At 48.9% G+C, this 19,734-nt stretch overlaps 1 protein-coding gene across 1 annotated transcript; it reads right to left on the minus strand.

Annotated features, from left to right (window-relative positions):
• Positions 1–465: 465 nt before the first annotated feature.
• Positions 466–19,394, minus strand: LOC8028762. Its single transcript, XM_029966976.4, has 14 exons — positions 19,207–19,394; positions 17,520–17,955; positions 16,625–16,990; positions 14,849–15,154; positions 13,840–14,056; positions 12,381–12,618; positions 11,200–11,364; positions 8,779–9,046; positions 8,389–8,524; positions 4,498–4,617; positions 3,688–3,783; positions 3,165–3,269; positions 2,195–2,392; positions 466–1,072 (listed from the first exon to the last, which is right to left on the minus strand). Exons 1-14 carry the CDS (start codon positions 19,392–19,394, stop codon positions 735–737), a joined length of 3,177 nt encoding a protein of 1,058 aa, XP_029822836.4. The 3' UTR covers positions 466–734.
• Positions 19,395–19,734: the final 340 nt, after the last annotated feature.

The raw sequence follows: 19,734 nt of genomic DNA on the forward strand, positions 1-19,734 counted from the left end.
TATGCTCGTCATGGCTCGTCAGAAATTGAATGTGATCTGTTAGTAACATCGCAGATAATTTCTCGCAGAACAACACGTTCGAGCATGTAAACAGTTGGAGGTAAGTATATGCGCAATACTGGCAAGTTCCGGAAAACATTTACGGTGATTTATGGCCTGCAGAATGGCGACTGCCATTTATTTTAAGCGGATTCGAAATTGTAATTAATGCACGTACCGTGTGATGTATAAACAGAAGGCTCTTACAAGCCGCCCGTAATGTGTTTAAACTCTGTTTTCTTCTCGATTTAAGCGATATTACACTTTGTACAATCATTCTGACAGCGAGAACGCAAGGGACCTCGTAGCCATAGGGTAGATTCTGGATTTGTCACAGGGATCATTTTGCCGGCAATCGGCGTGCTTATAACTGTTGTGGCAAATTTCAGACAAGCCTTCAGACTCGCTTATGACTGTAAATAGAACGTCAGGCAATTACATATTTAATCTAAATAATTCTGAGCTGCTAAGATGAGTCTTCAAACGTCATGACGTGGGTAACGCCAGGGACGACGAGAAACGAACTTTGTAGCGTTCGAGGCAAAGTTTTGTTAATTTCAGGCAATTACTGAGGCAGCGTTTCAAAGGGCGTTTCGGACGACGAGGTCCAAAGGATGCGGGACGATCTCAGCGCTCTGGGCCATCTCTGACTTTGTACAGCTGCGGCTCGACGTTTAGGGACATCCCTTGGGCGTTCACGGCGAGTCGTCCTCATCGGCGTCGTCTTCCACGTCGCCTCGGGGTCCGGACGTGGCTGCGGGACCGGCCGGCGTCTGGAGGGCGTACCAGGCGAGCGTGAGGTGGCTCAGCTCCAGCCTGTCCAGCTGGACGAGCACAGCGCCCAGGGGCTGGTTGTGCTCGAAGCCCTTGGCACGCTCCCAGACGGTGACCAGCAGGGAGCGTCCCAAGACGTCGGCCGCGGTGTATTTGAGCGTCTGGCGGTACTGGGGCTCGCAGGCGTGCCGCACCACGCGGGTCTTGCGCTTTTGCATCTGGCGGTCGCCCTCCTTGAGGTACGTCTTCACGTACGTGTCTGTGGAGAAACCGGGGAACAGTGAGCACGCCCTTCGCATTTACTTGGAAGGGAATGTCGTCAAGGACGCGTCGCCCTCAACGTACGCATTCCGCCGTTATGCCAGCTGCCCATGGGAGGAAGGAACGCGCCTCAGTGAGTGGCTGCAGACTGTTCTTTGTGTGATATCATGAGCATTGTGACCTTGGGCTTAGTCTGAGTGCAGCCGACGCTACCATCCGTTGCGGGCCAATCGAGCCGCGCAAAAATGCACCGTCATGGCGCTGGTCGTCTTTGGACGTTGGCGATCACCGGCTTAACCAAACACGCACAGTGGATGCACCATGATTCTGCGCGTTTTTTTTTTTTTGCGTGATTGGTTTAGTTGGTGAGGGCAAAAGCGCGAAAGACGACATCTTTCAAGACGAGTGTCGGATAGAAACGCATTCTACGCCTCTTTACTAGATTCCCGAGAGTGTGCTGCTAGCGTGGCTTGGTCAGATTCTTCTCCTATCAACAAAACTTTTTATTTTTTTTATTTTTTTTATGAGAACGTATTTTAGCAGCGCAGACCCGGGGCTGCGAAAACCTTTGTCTGCCTTGCTTCCCAAATTGAAAAGCTCACACCGCTGCACCTTTTTTTTTTTTTTATCGCACACAACTAAAACATTTTGTAAACACTGAGATGGTGTATAGACCTTTTGAGCGCTTATCACCCAGGCGAAAAATGCTGAGTCACTGGCTGTGAACGCATGCGCGGCGTGTCGTATTTCGTCGAAGAGAGCTAGTGCGCACGCTCAAAACGCCTTCCACAGTCCAGTAGACAAAGATGGCAGCGCGCAGAAAGCGATTATTGCAAAGGTCTATAGACGCTTGAAACACGCGCCAGATACCAGCCGCCATTGCTGACCTCTCGTCTTACTGAGAAGCCGAGCCACTGAAACGGGCGTTTGCCAGCTTCCGCAAAAGCCGTTGCTCGAGAGAAGGACTAAGTATAGAATTTAATATGGTAATGAACTGTCCTCCCGTGGTAAAGCAAACGGAATAACAGAGGCAGTGTGTTCAAGCTGTTTTCTATCCTAGGCCTTTTACCAGTGTGGCCGCGGGTTTATGAAACAGCGGACGTTGCATCGACTGAGTCACCTGGCGGAGTTCCTGCAGCTCCCAAGGGCAGGCCTCTGGCGGAGACGACCTCGACTTCCAGTTGTCCCTTGGTCATGATGAATCCCAGTTTGAGCTCGCCGAGGCGGGCCAAGTCTCGCCTGGAGTTCTTCTGTTGTCCTGGACCGGCGTCCTGGGAACCGCCGCGGTCGGATCCCGAACTGCTGTCGGCGCCGTCCCCTGAGTACGGACAGCTTCGCCTTCAGTTCCGCGTGCTCTTCGCGGCACGTCACCGAACGCGTTAATGCTCGTCGATTCTTCACCGAACAATAAACGATTGAAGGCACGAGAAAGATGTAGCGTTGGACACGAGGGAAACAGAGAGAGAAAGCTAGAACAGTATAAGAGGGAATATACACGCATTGTCGCTCCGGGGTGTACCCCATTTTTCGGATTATAGTCGGCGGACCATGCATGTTTAGATGTCGAATTTTTACGTGGTGCGGACTATCTGCAAGTGTGAATTACACAATGCCTTGATTTTTCAGCATCGCTCATTAGGACGAAACGTCAGGAATTTTGTGAATGACAGGTTATGTTAATCATGATTTCTTTATGATAAGCTTCTTTGTGCACTAATAAAGCAGGCATTTTTCAAAGTGTGTTGTGCGTGAGAATCTCACATGTGAACTATGCATAAGATGCGGACTGTCCAGTAGGGACTTCTCTCGTTTTCAGCCGAAAGGTTTCGCCCCTGAAGACTATACACCGGGTTCGGGTTACAATCCGGACAATGGACAGGAAGGCATGGGAACAAGTGCGCGGTCTCTGGCAATCATAATTTCCGTTTTTATTCCTGTCCCTCCTATAAATTACTGTCAATGTACAGCTCACTTAGATACATAAAGTGAATCTGTCGTATTCGTAAAACAACAGTCCTTCGATGGAACATAGAGAGGCCTAACCGGAACTCCGAGCCGTCTGTCACACAGGATATGGGTCGATCGCTTACCTCCGGGGTTGACGACGGTGGCACGGTCGTCGGATTTGAGGCTAACCGTACGGGACAACTTGCGCCTCGGTAGGGACCTCCTCTCGTCCATTACTGGAACAACTCCTGTCGAAAGATGCACACGTTTACTTTCAACGGCAAGACCAGCTGAGTATGAATAAATAGTTGATGGTGCTTCTCTATGGCGTGCACGTTGATATGCTGAAGAACTGCAGTTCTCACTGCAGAACTCAAGAGATTCTGGTAGTGCGACCCTGAACTAGCAGTCGTACTGCACTGGCTGACAGCGTGAACCATGCAGTTCATCTTCAGTGTGGTCGACCACGGCGTGGCCACGGCGTGGTTCAGTTCATCTATACTGTGTGGTCCAGTTCATCCACAGTGTTAAACAGTTCACCCACAGCGTAAACCAGACGAAACCCGCGCTGTCCGAATACGTAACTTCTAATTTGCTCTTTTTTTTTTTTTTTTAATGCCAGTGCACGCTCTCGTATTGCAACGTGGGCGACGTGGAGCCACGTACCGGCAGCCGCGTCTTGCATGTTGACATTTCGACGCATCTTGAAGCTGGCACTTTTGGCTCTTTCAGGTCCTTGCGTTGGCGAGGACGAGTACAGTTCTGCGAGCAACGGGCGGCGCGGAAGAGGTCAGTCAGGACTGAAGACTCCCAGTTCTGGCGGGATTGAAAGACGCTATAAGCCTCGGCTGAGCGTCCGTCGGAATATTTCTCGCCTTTTTGCGCAAAGCTTTTGCAAGTTTAAATTAACAATCTCACACGGGCCAGCGACCATCTTCTAAAGAGTCGTCTGGTCCCGATCAGACTAATGGTCTGAATCAACAAAAGGTTTTCAGCGCGGGCTTTAGCCTGCAATGCCAACCCGGCAAATAAAGAAAAAAAAAATGTGTCGCAGAGAAACTAAAGGAAAGGAGGAGATGATAGCGTACGTGCGCTGATGTCAAGACGCCGAGCTATCATTGGAAGGCCCATTGAGTAGCTAGCCTTTGCGCCTATACCCACTAATCCTTCCAATCAGAGCTCGGCACTCTGACGTCATCTGCTCTCATTTGCTCCTCTCCTTCACTTTCTTTCCGTGTAGCCCTTTTCTGGCCATATATTGGCTCGGGACGCGCCAATCAGCCCAAAGTCAAATAGTGAACTTTCCGTGGCTCCAACAAAAAAAGCTAATTATTTTTCTTAACACTAGAAGTAACAGGTCATGTGGGCAGACTCAGCAGACGTTAGACGGGGAAGGAGGAACGCTGCTGATCGGCGTTGCGCGATGCTTTGATCTGAAGCTCCTGCGAAACGGTAAAGGTACATACAAATGCTCACCCGGCAGGCTATCCTGCGCCAGAAGCTGCTTGTTACGTCCAGGCGAAATGGCGTAGACCGTCGGGGCTGACGACTTGCGTTCCACGGGATTGCCTTGCCAGGCGTCATCCGGATGAAGCACTAGCAAGAGAAAAAAAAAAAATATACCACGAAGCCGCGCGCGGTCACACCGCTGATAAATCATGCAAAAGACAGGCTGCAGACATGTTACAAGCATGCGCATGTATGAAGCAAACATGCTTCAAACATGCCTGAGTCGTGTCCACAGATCATTTTGTCATCATGCCTGCAGCGAAAATGTTTTCTTTTGTGGGACATTCGAACAGCGTGAACGCGGCTTAACTGAGGCACTCGCATTGCCATAGCCTCCTATATACTGACAAAGCCTGCACAGATCGCCACGAGAAGCGGCCGCCGAAATGGAAAATGTGGAGCGGCAGACAACGGAGTAGAGGAGAGCCACGTGACTGGCGCCCCGCTGCGGCGAGGCGCTGAAACACACTTCTCCCGAGCGAAAAAGTGCGTTTCGGGTCCTCGCCGCCGCAAAAGCTGTGTGCTGACGTCCAGGTTCCCCGAGAGATGTCTCTTTGATGCTCTGTGGACGCAGATCCTAGCGCTCTAAATCTGCGACCGGGCACTCTATGGCTCCGTCGTCGAACTGCCAGGCTTTGTGAGTATAGAGAAGGCATTGGCAGTGCGCTCTCTTTCGAAAGAAGACAGCGTTGTTGCTATTTCTACTTACAACTTTGACTCGCGCAGCGGCTGTCCGGAGCACGGGCGCAAAGATTGAACAGTAACTTGTGACGCGTCTAGCACACGATGTATTAAAGAACGCGTGCTGTGGGTAAAAAAAAAAAGAGCTGCGTCGACCAGGAGGCACTGTTGCGTATGTGGAGCTCCTGGTAAAAATAAATAAATAAAAGTGATGTTCGAGAGCGAGGCTGCGTTTGGGCGACCAACTTGGTCGTGTACCGCCAACGTGATATAGTCAGTGCTTCAGCACTAAAGTGCGTTTACTGGTACCCTTTTTTTCTTAGGTCTGCTGCTTGGAGAAATCGTCTTAACCATGTCCACTTCAAGTCACGTACCAATATGCAATCGAGTCCTACAAAATAGTAGACCATAGACAACGAAAAAAACTTTCTGGTTTTGAGCGTTCACAGTCTAGATGGGGACCACAGGACGTCAGAGTATACGGTGTCTGGAAAGCGACTTCGACTGGTATGTTTAGTGTACTCTCCCGACCATGGATTGAAAGTGATCCCCAAGTGGCAACAAATGAAGTCACAGAAGCCGGCGTGTCGCGCTGTCGGATGTCGCGATCCTGGCGGTTGGCGCCAGAAGTCCCGGCAAAAAGTTCGAGCGAATGTGGGCGTCCCTGTCGTCGCGGAGTACCAACTCATGATTGCTGAAGCTTCTGTGGAATGAGCTGGAGAGCGACCTGCATCAGAACGGGCGTCTGCCACGTCCATCACCGCTCCTTTGACACCGCCAAGATCACGGCCGGTGACAACGTGATCTTGGATAAATAAAGAACTACGAACGATCATTAAGAAAAAAAGACGTGTGTATTCTAGATACAGACAAAATGGAAAACAGAGCCTCCTGGTCCGTCTAAAGGAACTAACAGCGTTTTATAAAAGCAAAGCGGCACACTACAAGAAACAGTTTCTAGCATCTCTTGATGAAAAGTTCAAACGAAATCCAAAGGAACTTTGGAGGTACGTAAAAAGTTCGAACAAAGATGAGCCAGGAATTCCAACTATCAACGACTCGGGACGGATGATAGATAATGAGGCTGAAAAAGCAAGCCTTTTTAATAGCTATTTTGAATCTGTATTCTCGTCTCCTATAATGAATAACCCTTCTCTCATTTTTGAGTCTTTAGAGGACAGCATGTTGGATATTGAACTTTGTCAAGATGGAATTCTTAATTTACTAAACAACATTGACTCTCACAAGGCCACTGGGCCTGACGGTATACCAGGCCGCATATTAAAAGAGTGTTCCGGTATTTTGTCTAGTTTTTTATTTGTATTATTTGATAACTCATTATCAAGTGGTAAATTACCAAGTGAATGGAAAACAGCTCACGTTGTTCCTGCCCACAAAAGCGGCAAAAAGAATAGGGTAGAAAACTATAGACCAATCTCACTTCTTTGCGTGTGCTCGAAAGTTTTAGAACATATAATCTACAGCCACCTGATAAAACATCTCGACAGAAACAACTTTTTTATTCCTTATCAACATGGCTTCCGAAGTGGTTTATCGTGCGATACCCAGCTGATCGACTTTTATCACGACATTTCTTCTTTTTGATAAAGGCGTGCAAGTAGACTGCGTTTTCTTAGATTTTCAAAAAGCCTTTGACAAGGTCCCCCATAAATTGATTCTATACAAATTAAAATTTTTGAATATCCCTGAAAATATTATTAACTAGCTTACTGATTATCTTACAAATAGAAGACAGGCTGTTTTGGTTAACGGGAAAATGTCGCCGTATTTAGAGGTAACATCAGGGGTCCCCCAGGGATCAGTGCTAGGTCCGCTTTTATTTCTAATATATATAAATGACATTTCTACAGACATTACGTCAAGCATTCGTCTGTATGCGGACGATTGCGTCTTATACCGCAAAATAAAGACATATCCAGACTGTTTAGAGCTACAGGAAGATATTGATCGCCTTACAAGATGGTGCGAAATATGGAAAATGAATTTAAATATTCCCAAATGCAATCACATAACATTTACCAGAAAACGACAACCTGTTTCTTTTAGCTATCTAATTGATGGCGCCCCACTACAAAAGGCGGACAAAGTAAAATATTTAGGCGTTCAGTTTTCGGAAAACCTATCGTGGAGCGCGCATGTAGACTACATGACGGTCAAAGCTAACCGTGTGCTAAATTTCTTGAGGAGGAATTTTCACGATTGTCCTCCCAATTTAAAAAATACCCTTTTTCTTTCTAATGTCAGGCCTATTTTAGAATACGCTTGCGTGCTTTGGGACCCTAAAGAACGCTATCTAGAACAGAAAATAGAACAAATCCAGAGTAAAGCTGCTAGGTTCGTTACAAAAAATTACAATTTCAAACAAAGTGTTACTGCCCTAAAATGTCAATTAGACTGGGAACCTCTGAACTCTAGAAGACGCCGCCTCCGTTTAAAATTTTTACATAGAATCTATCATGATCAAACAGGACTGGATAAAACTAAATTCATTGAACTGCCACACTTCGTGTCACGTAGATTAGATCATTCCAAAAAAATTAGAGAATTTTCAGCTAGGACTAATATATTCAAATTCTCATTTTTCCCCAATACCGTTAAACAATGGAACGAATTGCCAGAGGAAACTATTTCAATTCCATCGTCTGATAATTTCTTTGATAAACTGTCACGTGATAGCTGGGAGTAAGGAAAGTGAATTTTCTCTTTGAGAATGTGCATTCAGAACGCTCGGTCTGTAACACTGTGCTATCTGTCTTCATATCTTTATTCGTACGGAAAATTACACTGTTGGCTAAAGTTTTATACCATTGTGGATCCATTTGTTCAGGTGTTATAATTTTGCAACACAATTGTTGTTGCTTTCAGTCATTTTTTTTTTTTTGCGAACTTGTTTGTTTCTGCATGTCAGAACTGTAATTCTTGTGCAAATGTATCCTCACCCCCCCCCCCCCCCCCCCCCCCTGCAATAATGCCTCTTGGCGCTGCGGGGTAACATGTAATAAATAAATAAATAAATAAATAAAAACGTGTCACTTCCGTGACGTCATCAAGCGGAAATTGAGGGAACAGTTATCAAGACGTGGTAAATACATCAGTCGGAGACGCCTTTTAGGCAGCATAGTCATGGCGCTTCAAGGGTGCCTCAGTGTTACTTACGCATGGAGTCCATAGAAGAGCTCTTGACGAGGTCCTTGTCATCGATGGGGAAAGGCAGGTCTTGGGAACGTGTCCTCCTGCTGGCGAGGGAGAGCCATTCGGACACGTCCCTCAGAGGAGCCCTTCCCAGGGGAACCTGGGAGGTAACCGGCGGCTCGGTTAAGAAGACTCGTGGAAACAGAGGGTGCTCAACGAAGGGTGCACAGGCACAAGCAGCCACACGTTTGTTAAGCAGCCAAAAATACCATGGCTTCAGCGTGCAGTATATCGCGATGATAAGGAAGATGATCGATAAATGAAAAACGAGGTAGCAATTTCCTACGGTTCCGATAATCGTGGCCCGAAATGGTGCTTAGGCAGGAGGTCGACAAACAAGGTGGATGTTCTCACCTGGACCTCTCCGAGGAAGGCATTCGAACCGACGGGCCTGTGGTCCCAGACGGACAGGTCCAGGTAGAGTCCCTCGAGCGACTCCTGGGCCGGAAAGACGAAGGTCTTGTTCCACTCCGGGTTGGCCACGGGCTCCGAGATGGGCGTCTTCATCGCCACCCCCCGGATGCCCGTGCACGGGTCGTGCAGTCGCAGCTTGACGTAGGAGCGGCGCGGAGGGAGCCCCCTGGCGCCCAGGACGGTCACTTCGAGGTCAGCACCGTCGTACCTGCGCGCCCAAGAACCGAGGGTGTTCATCTCGCGGTCTTTTACGACGACTATTTAAGCTGCGGTTACAATGCTAAAGCAACAGTCACACTGCCTAGATGCGTGATACAAGAGACACAAGGTGATCTACGTAGACACGGTGATGGAATTATCTGCGAATATGTCTTACGGATGCTCGAGGCATGTTTGCGCATCATTCCTATCGATGCTTCGAAGGTGTCTGCAGAGGACTTTATATGACCAATGTGCCAGTCGTACAAGGAAGACACACGCCTCTGAAAGTGCCTGCACCTTTTGCGTAAACTACTATATATATGCGACCGTGGCTTAACACATCCTACAAAAGATAGTCTGCCCGTCACATTGGCCATGCAAAAAACTGTCTGCAGACATGTTCAAAACACGTGCGAAGCCTTCGAACACTTAGGCTAGGTGGCGCAAGCTACCGCCCGCTACAAAGGGTATAGCCATTAACATCCATCCGTCATCCATCTATCCATCCATCCATGCCTGAGGCGTGCCCGCAGATAATTCTGTCGCTATGTCCACAGCGAACACCGAGTCTTTTTGTATGGTGTACGAGCAGTGTGACTGCAACTTCGGTGATCTGACCTATAGTCACCGACGGCCTGAGCAACGTAGGGCGTGGCACGTAAAGTTCACGCTTCTTGTTTCGTGATTGGTTGCTCGGCATTCTTATCGGTTAATGCAGAAATCTGATTGGCTGAGGAGCGAAAACGCAAGATGTTGGGAGCTCGTGACGTACTGCAGTTCTAGAGCTGTCAGTGACCGCAATAAATCGAAACAAAACTCAAAGTTGTTGCAGCTGGTAGGAAGAATAACTCGCCTTTAGTTTCGTTGAAAACGCTTAGCTTCTTCAGTAGCAAAGAAAATGTGAAGCGCAAGTTCGTCTGCTTTTTGCTCAGGGGTTGCGATCATGTCAGAACGCAGAGCTCTTATTGGCTGATTGAAAAAAGAAAAAAAAAATAGTGGATAGACCTTGAGGCACCTAGCATTGAGGTCTACCCACTATGCTTTCAATCAAAGCCAATCAAAGCTCGGTCTCGTTTTGACGTCATTACAACTCCTGGGAAAGTAGACGACTTGCTCTCCGAATACTTCTATATTTCGTTTCAGCTTCGGTCCGAGCGCGGCCGATGTTATGAGCAGAAGGGCCAATCAAACAGCGCAAAAAGCGAAACGTCATGACGTGCTCTCTGCAGTTGATAGGACCAGCCGGTATTCGCCGTGTCTCTGTGCGCACTCCTCCGCCGGCTAGTCCTATCAAGAGCAGAGAGCACGCCATGACGCTGCGCTTTTTGCGGTGTTTGATTGGCCCTTCGGCTCATAACATCGGCCACGCTCGGACCGAAGCTGAAACGAAGTATAGCGAATTGACTATACTTCGTTTCAATTTCAGCCGAGACGCAGCCGAGAAACAAACTGATGGGGCCACTCACACAGCGTCAGAAGGGCACCATCATTGTGTTTGTCACGTTTCTGTACGTGCTGTATCATGGCTGAACCGATCACAAACAGAAAAGACCCGGTGACTTGTGCTTTTTGCGCTGCTTGGTTGGTCCCATTTTCCCGTATTGCGCCGGGTACTGGCGATTTTTATTACGTGTTCTTGAGCTTACCATCACGACTTCGTATTTAGACCAGCGGGCGCTGTGAATATCGGATTCGCTCGAGGAGACTGGTGAGCAAACCTGCCGCCACAGCTTTCAGTTCTTGCCACTAGGTGTCGTCCATTGCGCGGGAGTCGCTAATACGTCTGGACTTAAGCTGCAGCGAAGTATGCCACTCTGAAGCTTGTTGACATTTTTTTTTTATTACTCGATGAGTTTTGCGAATAATACTGTAAAACTATATTACTTTTCTTTATTAGAGATGAGTATATGTATATCTTTCGAGATCCATATAGTAGCAATTATTAAATTCGAGGAGGCCTAAACAGCTTATTTTCTTTTTCTTTTCTGCGTGGTTTTATATTTAAACATTTACGCGCATATAAACACCTTTTGTTGATTGTACGTAAAATAAAAGTGAAGTTAAGAAATCCCCGCGTAAGAACAAGAGTTCAGCGAGTGGAGCTTTCAGCTGTAGAGATTTAGAAATATGACCCTGGGACGTGGTTGCGAGGCTTCTTACCAGAGCCGGACGCCCAACATTCCTTGGACGTGGGCCGTGTGGCAGATCTCGTCGGGTGTCTTGGGCAGCTTTCGCCTGGTGGACGAGCCGTCGCCACCCACCGAACCCGTGGAACATTTACGCGCCGGGATGTTGCCTGTCGAGGCTCTCAGTTCGCGGCTGCTCCTGCCAAAAAAAATATTAACATGCCTTGGGCATATTTTATAAACTCGGAGACGCACGGAATGCGACGCGAATGAGCTAGGCATATGCTATGTGTGTGACGTCATGTGACGTCATAAGGTTACATAACTCTGTGACGTATCGAGACGTGGTGGTGTGACGTTGCCACCTGACATCAGGCTGTTCCTTGCGCTGAATGCGTGACACAATTGAGTCCTGTGGTTGGGTCACTTGGTAGATTTGTAGTGCCAGACTGGCTGGTGTAATTTGCAGCGTCCGCCGCGGTCAATCTTGGGATAAAACGGAGTCACCGCTTCGTATAAACAGTGCGTACACTCACCGCTGTATACCAGGGGGTATATACATAAAGGCGCCTCAACAGGAGCACTTACTTATACGCACGCGTGCGGGTCGATCCACGCAAGCACACACGAGGGGCACGCCATTCAACGTTCTATAAGCCGACGGCCCATATTCTGTTTTATTTTCTTGCTGCTCCTTCGACGGCGGTGTGCCTGAGCCTGGTAATATATGTTCTCTGAACTCGCAGCTATACAGTTGAATTGGAACCAAAGCCGCGTGATTCGATCGCGATAGCTTTTTCGGATTTTTAGTTCCACTGTGGTGGCCTAAGTGCTCTTCTAGAGCACTCACTCACTGTCGGATATTTGGAGAGCAGGCCGACATCTCGCTGCATAAGCATTCACACCGTCCAATTTGGTTCTATTATAAACGAGTGCTCTTTTCCCTCTTATTTAATCTTAATATACTGTTACATATGCATGTACTCCATTTGCAATACATTTGCAAACAAGAGAAACACGAACACATCGACGAGCTTTTTCACTCCGTTCATTGTCTTAAATCATATATATATATATATATATATATATATATATATATATATATATATATATATATATATATATATATATATATATCCCATGTTTACCCTTATGTAGCATTTGGGCGTTGCATGGTCTCAGCAACGCCCAATCGGGAAAGGCATCGACACTTACATCCTCCTGCCGGTCTCGATGTGTATCTCGACGGTGTTGCCGGACTTGTCGAGCACGGCGCACACCTCCTCGTAGGACCTGTCCACGAGGGACGTGCCGTTCCACTCCAGGATGACGTCGCCCTGCTGGAGTCCCGCCAGATCGGCCGACGACCCGGCCAGCACCCAGGCCACGGCCGCGTACAGGTGGCCGTCGGGGGCCTTCTTGCCGCCCATCACGCGCATGCCGAAGCCGCGCGCTGGGAACACGGGGAACACGGCCAGGGTTAGTCGGCATTGGCCCAAGGACTACGGCGGAAGAAGAACGAGGGCGCCGCCGCCTCGCCATGGAACAAGTGTGTCGAAGGTTCGTTGTTCGCGTTTCCGGTGAACGCCGCGAGATGGCGCAACACGTCTAGGGTAGTAGAGTATCGGAAAAGCATAAAAATTTTAGACTTGAAGTATTGCGGGAGAAGCGAACGTCGCTCTCGCAGGAGACGCAACGGGCTGGACGACATGAGGTGCGGTTCACCGCGCATGCTCCATCGTGCGTATCCCGAATCCCTCGGAAGCGCGCGCCGGCACGCTTGGCCGTCATTGTCATCGCGTCGTCAACTTGCTCAGGGCCGCTTTGCAATTGCGCTCGCGTTATATAAAGAACGCATTTACACACATCTGCTGTAAAATAACTTGTAATTGAGCTAGTCGGTGAACGTTAGGAAGCATAATGTAAGGCGGAAAAAAACAACGGACTAAAGAAAGACACACATACAGACGCCATTCAGACACCGGTATGTGTGTGTCTTCTTTCTTGTGGTCCGTTATTGTTTGCGCCTTATGCCGTGCTTCCACGCATATCTACGTGACACACACAATGTCCGAAGGTTCAAAGAGCTTTCTGCACGTTATAATTCACTGCAAGATTTACATTTCATATTCCACACGCCGCACCTCAAACCCGGTGCTCCTCAAGGCGGCTTCACCGCAAGCGGGAAAGTCAAACGTAGCGTATGTGATCCCTTCTCCGCCAATGAGGAGTTGTCGGCCAAAGGTAAAATGAAGACGATACTTTGGCTCCGCCATTTTGTTGCTCTAGGGATATCGGAAAGCTAGACGATTTAGCATTCGACTTTCGAACAACAAACACCGCGCTTTTGTTCACTCTGATTGGAGGGAGACAGTGTAGGTTGTGACAAAAGCAGCTGGCCTTTCCGCCTACCCACTCTCCTTCCAAGGGCACCGCCATCTTGAATATCGTCACTTCCAGTATGGGCGACTTTGCCGTCGCTACGCCAGTAGGATATAATCTTAACCGTCGCCCATTATCCTTGTGCCTCCTCTCTAATCTTTCTTTTTACTATTTGCAGGTTGAACTGTTTTATTGTTTTTTTTTTATCGCCCATACCGGATATGCCCACCGGGTGGCAGGAAACGAAAGTAAACGAAACAGGTGTACACTGACAGAGTCATGAGAAACGTACTTCTGGCGCCGGTGTCGGACGGATCTCTCTGTAGCAGCAGCCGCTTCCTAAGCGGCGCCGGTGCGGGTCCCTGAGAATCGACGTCGTCGATGACGATCTTGATGTTGTCCCCTTCCGGTGCCGAGGCTCGTCGTTCGGGCTTGCCTTGCTCTTCGCGGGGAAGGTCGAGCGAGTGGGTACTTCCGGTTCCGTGGGGGGCTCCCGGAAATAGGCAAAGCTGAGGACAGAGACGATGGTATACGCATAGTTGAGGCAGGGCAAAGAAAGGGACAGACCTCGAGGTGCTGTGGTCCGGCCGTATCTGGACGTGCAAGCGCCGAGACGTAGGTGAGAGATAGAGTTCGATGAATTTTATTTTCAGCTTTGGTGCACCAGAATAAACGAAGCTGGATAAATTCGAAGAATATCCTCACCCATGCTCCCAATGCTCGCGCGGCTTGTTTTGTTTTCTTTTTATTTAGACTACCTCACAAAAAACAACAACAGCGAAATAAATTAGCGACGTTTGATCACTTTAGTTTGGTCATATTAGTGACCAAATTTGATCAATTTAGCCATGTTTTATCACTTTAGCCAAGAATGTATACAAGCGTCGACATTCAAACAATATTTTCTAAATCAAATCACCCAACAGCCTCGCCCACGAATTAAGGTAAACCTCGCCCAGAAGGGTACATTTCGTGCTTTCATTAAATTAATTTTCATATTATCGACGATTTATATGTGATATACAATTCTTTGTGGTATAATAATGCGGGCATTTGTTAGAAATAAATATATGTTGTATAATCTTTTCCTTTTTTACTGAGTGGTCTATATGCACCGGGTACAGACCATCTGTATGAGGCATGTTTCCTTCTTGTATATTTCTTGTATGCATTCCGTGTATCTTCCCTGTACATTCCTTGTATGATCCTGTCATATTGATCACGGGAAAACTGTCTGCCGAAACGGTCCGGACAACACGTTTCTTTGTTTCAATGCCGAGATGGGGTGAGTGAGGGCACACCTGGTTCTCCGGGATGGGCATGCGCGGCATAGCGCTTCCCGTGGAGCAGCGCCGCAGTTCCTCGAAGAGGATGCCACCTCCGCCTCCCCCGGCGATGGCGTCCACGGTGACGCTGGGGATGCTGCGGCGCTCATCGGGCGAGCTCTCGGGCGCCCCGCGGCTCAGGTCGCTCACGTCCGAGCTCTCGGAGCTGTAGCGCTGCAGCACGTCCAGCCTCCGGGAGCTCCGCAAGTCCGTCTCGAGACTGTCCAGCGCCGACGACGAGGACGTGTTGCTGCGCCACTCGTTGCCCTCCGAGTCCTCCTCCTGAATCGGATTACCTGATCATCGACCACTTTGCGGAGTACTTTTTTGTAATTATTTCATTGCGTTTATTGGAAAGGAATCGCGAGAGTATTTCGATTACTTTTGGAAGTACTGAAATTACCTGTAACCGTTCCCATTCTTCCCTTCCATTTTCTGATAGCACGGTTTACTCGTACAAGTTTCCTACCAAGACATCCCCGAACCTGGTTACCGACATGAGGGTGGCTTACCGAAATTGGTGGATTAAGAAGAAAAGTATAAGTCATATCGTTAATTCTATTCCAATAATGGACTGTGCAAAGGACACGCGTTTTTAAACCGGCAAGAAACCGTGTAATTTTGAAAATCTGAAGTTAATTGTTTTATGTATAACGGCCAATTACTTTTCGCTTCGAATAATTAGGTTCATCAATTTAATACTTTTTTAAGCGAGAGTAACTGTAATTGTAATCGATTACTTCATTCGTGTAACGTGTAAACGACTGGTCGAGAGTTAGGCACAATGTCGGAGTTGGCGCGAGTTACGACGCCGGACCAGTCAGAATGTCGAGACCGGTTATAACAAAGTCAACGGGAACCGTAAATCATTTCGATATATCCACTATTTCGTTATAATCGAATTCGGTTATAACGAACTGCACGGGGGAATGGGAAATCGCGCTCGCTTCGCTGTAGCCTCTATTTCGTTATAACCGACCTCGTTATAACCGGTCTCGACAAAGGGAATGGAGCGCTCGAAACCACTGACTGACGTCGAGCCCCTGCGGTCGAATTCACTTCGCGAATATTGACGTACACCTGATGTTTGTACCCGTCGGTGTACTGTAAGTCCAGCAAACCAGAAGAAAGACTTTCGCGGTTCGCTGTTGTTGGAGTTCGGAACTCCGCGATAGCGACAGGATGAAAGGTCGACGTCAAAGCACTCTTTGGTCAGCGCCAGAATCAAGCGCTATAGATATCGAACATCACTGAACGGATTGTCATGTTCCATCGTGACTCCGGTTAGGAACTATCGTTCGGAAAGTGTTTATTACACCTGCAGACGATCTCTATAAGGAAGACATTCGGCGCGTGCCAAGGCCGAGAAAATACTTCTTAAAATGAATAGAAGACAGGCGACATAGATAATAAAGAGCACCGAACTAGCAGCGACCTTTCCGATCGTTGCAATTTGTTCAGGAGTCATTATAGACAGTCGTTTAGGGAGTAAAGAAAATTGTACATTTTTATCAATTACATTTTTATCAATTTTCCCGCTAAATTTAGCGGGAAAACGCACAGAGGACAAACGGAGGGGCAATTTTCGGAAGTTCAGGGAGTCCCGTTAAAAAGCATTTCATAGATTAAAACAAGCCTTGAGATAGGGAACAGGAGGCGAGAAATCGAAGCAACCAGGCCGAAGGTAAATTCACAGAAGGTATAAGGCAATGGTCGACGAGCAAGGCCAATACGGAAACAACGCATCCTTACATCTGCAGCGGTCTGGCTCTTGTGCCGCTGAACCCTTGACCTCCTCCTGAGCCTTCCGGCCCTGGGCAGGTACTCCTCTTCGAGCGAGCTTTCGGACGACGCCCTCTCGGGTTTCTGGTAGCTGTGCCTCCGTTCGGGCGAGGACGCCCGCAGCCCATTGCGTTGCCATTCCGTCTGTCCCGCGTACGAGCCCCTCTTGACGATGGTCCTGGCGCTGGGGGGCGCCAGGCAGCCTCCGTCCACCTGCATCTGCATCTCGAGCCTCAGGGCCTCCTTCAGGGGTTCGCTGAGCATGAAACTTCCCCTCGGTCCCGGGTTGGGCGAGCAGCCTCCCGATCCCCCTGTCTCCTGGACTATCCTCTCGGCCTGCGAAGAAGTCGTCGGGTTTCGACGGATCACGTCATCTGTCTCGTAACACAGCGTGTTGTTCTGAACATGGCTTGCGCATGACGTTATATCGTATCATGCTGGTGGTCATTTCTGCTTGTTTTCGACGAGGAAAACTAACTCAATGGGGCGCAATGTACGCTGAATAAGGTATAGCGTTCAGCAGCAATGCTAGCCCAATGGCCGCTGCTGTGACGCTGAGATGGACCCCTCAGGGTCTACAGTCGGTGACAAGTTTAATGTGCAAGCTCCGCCTTTGGCACGCGCTCGTTTTCTTCAGCAGGACTTTGCGAGTGCGCGAGTCATCAAAGGCAGAAAAGTCACGCGGGAGGTGGAGCGGTAATTCCTTCTTAACCTGACACCCACTATATAGTCGTTGACAAGTTAAGCGCCCAGTGAATGTTCGGCCTCGAGCGCGAGCTTTCTGCCATCAAGATGGCGGATCCAAAATGGTCACAGCGGTCAACGCCCGATCCGAATAAGGCGGCACAAAGGACCGAAGGCTCACCATCCGCCTCACAGAGGGCACCCGGTGCATCCCGGCACCCGGCGGAGGTCCCAGCCGGTCGTGGCTCTGTCTTCGGCGGCAGCAGGAGCATCTCCAGACCGCGTGGTGGGGGTCTCGCGAGTAGGAGGCGCAGTCGTCGCACACGAGCTGCTTGCAGTCGTCGCAAGTGTGGCAGGGCTCGCCCGCCTGGATGCCCTTGCGGCAAATGCGGCACGGTTTGGGCGGTGGCTGAGGTATCGGCTGAGGCGTGGCAAGAGTCGGACTGGCCGTCAAAGAAGACGTCCCCGCCGAGCCGAGCGCCTTGGGGATCCCTCCCGAAGAACTCCTGCTGTCTAAGGACTTGTCGCAGGCGTTTGTCGAGGAGGTAGCAGTGGAGAGCGGTAGGGACGTTGGGACCACCGACTGCTGTAGCGTCGGTGGTGGGGTTTGGGCTTTTCTGCGAGAAGGAGAAGGAAATAAAAATGAGAAAAGTACTAAAACGATTGCATAATAAGCGCAACTCTTTCGCCCCGCATGGATGACGCAAGTGTCAAATACCCTAGGTTGGTTGTCGCTCTGCACTGCAGGCACTATCCTATCTCAGAGAGAACCTTCAGTTGTCTATACCAGAGAAAGTTTGACTTTTTAAGGTGTAACTCAATCGAAGCTAGATACTTAATCCGTCTCACTAAAACCGTGCAGTGCAGCGAAAGCTACAAGGGAGAGAGCATATGCCAACATGTTTAAGATGAGGCAAAGGAGGAACGGAAGAGAAGGGCTGGGATTCTCTCGTTCCTCCTTTCCCTCTTCTTGAACAGGCCGGGATACACTCGCTCCCTCGTAGCCTTGGCTGTACTGCACGGTTTTAGTGAGGCGGAGTATAGGAAAGCATAGAGTGTTTTTAAACAAAACCCACCCTAATCTGAAAAAAAAAAAAGAAAAAAAATTGTCTGCCTCTTTTGTTGTGCATTTCCCCGTTGAATTGAGCAGATAATGACGTAACGTGACCCATACATAAATTCAGTTTCCCGCTAAATTTTGCGGAAAAATATTAACGTTACATAACCTAAACACCAATTCAGTCTCCCCGCTAAATGTAACGAAAAAATTGGCGGTCACGTGACCTGATGTCACGTGACCTACACACCCATTCAGTTACAGCGCTTAATTTAGCGGGCATGTTGACGTCACGTAACCCAAACGCCCATCCAGTTTTCCCGCTAAATGTAGCGGAAAAATTGGCGTAACGAAACCTGACGTCACGTGGCCAATACACAAAGTCTATTTCGTCGCTTGGTTTAGAAAGATGTGGATTCGTCTTCGCTCCCGAAACGACTGTTAATCGATCTCTCCTAAATACTGAATTTTTCGTCATCCTGTTTACGTGAACTACCACCTAGAAGACAAAGGCCACGCCTCCTTCCCCCTTCCCCCAAGAAACAACAACCAAACAACAACAACATAATCGATGGGTAGATAGATGAGGTAGAACCCTTTGAATCGGGCGGCGTCTTGCGCCACCTGGTGGATCGCGGTTTAACTAACGATGACGTCATCCGCAGGCCTAGTTTTTTATGTAGCATTGGGAAGGACCACGAGAGAAACTAGTCAAAATGTCAAACAAGGGCGGGTGAAGTTCCGCGACTTTCCGTGGAGCCAGCGTAGTCTTGCGAAACTGTCCGCAGGGCCGGTCCGGGGGGTCACTCACTTGACGAGGGTCATCTTCTCGAACTCGTCCTCCTTCTGCCAGACCCTGGCCAGGATGGACCTCTCCTCGGGGGTCAGGTGACCCAGGTCTGCCCTGGACGCCCTGGGGCTGAGACCCGCGGCCGCCACCGTGGCCCGGAACTTGCTCCCGAGCCGGATGCCGTCTTCGTCCGAGCCGCTCTTCACCATCTGCGATCGCGCGTCGGATATACTCTCCTTCTCCAGGCTAGAAGATTAATAGACTGCTCGCCTCGCGGACACGTCGATAAACATCGTGCTAGAAACTTTTTTTGTTTCTTTTTTTGCTCGACCATCACCAACACAAAAGAGTTTTTAGACACAAACGACACTGCGGGTTTTGTGTCGTTAGTTGAAAGGGAAATTCTCTTGGTGAATATGAAAAGCTTCTGGGGAGGTTTTTGCTTTTGATGGTTTTCTAGGCGTGCGAGCGTGTGCTCAACCGCCTTATACACTCGACGATTCAAAGATACGCACTCAAAACTGACAGCCTCCGCAAATACGAAGTTTA

Source organism: Ixodes scapularis, unplaced genomic scaffold (assembly GCF_016920785.2).
Source record: "Ixodes scapularis isolate PalLabHiFi unplaced genomic scaffold, ASM1692078v2 PGA_scaffold8__174_contigs__length_109621045, whole genome shotgun sequence".
NCBI classification, from domain to species: domain Eukaryota; kingdom Metazoa; phylum Arthropoda; class Arachnida; order Ixodida; family Ixodidae; genus Ixodes; species Ixodes scapularis.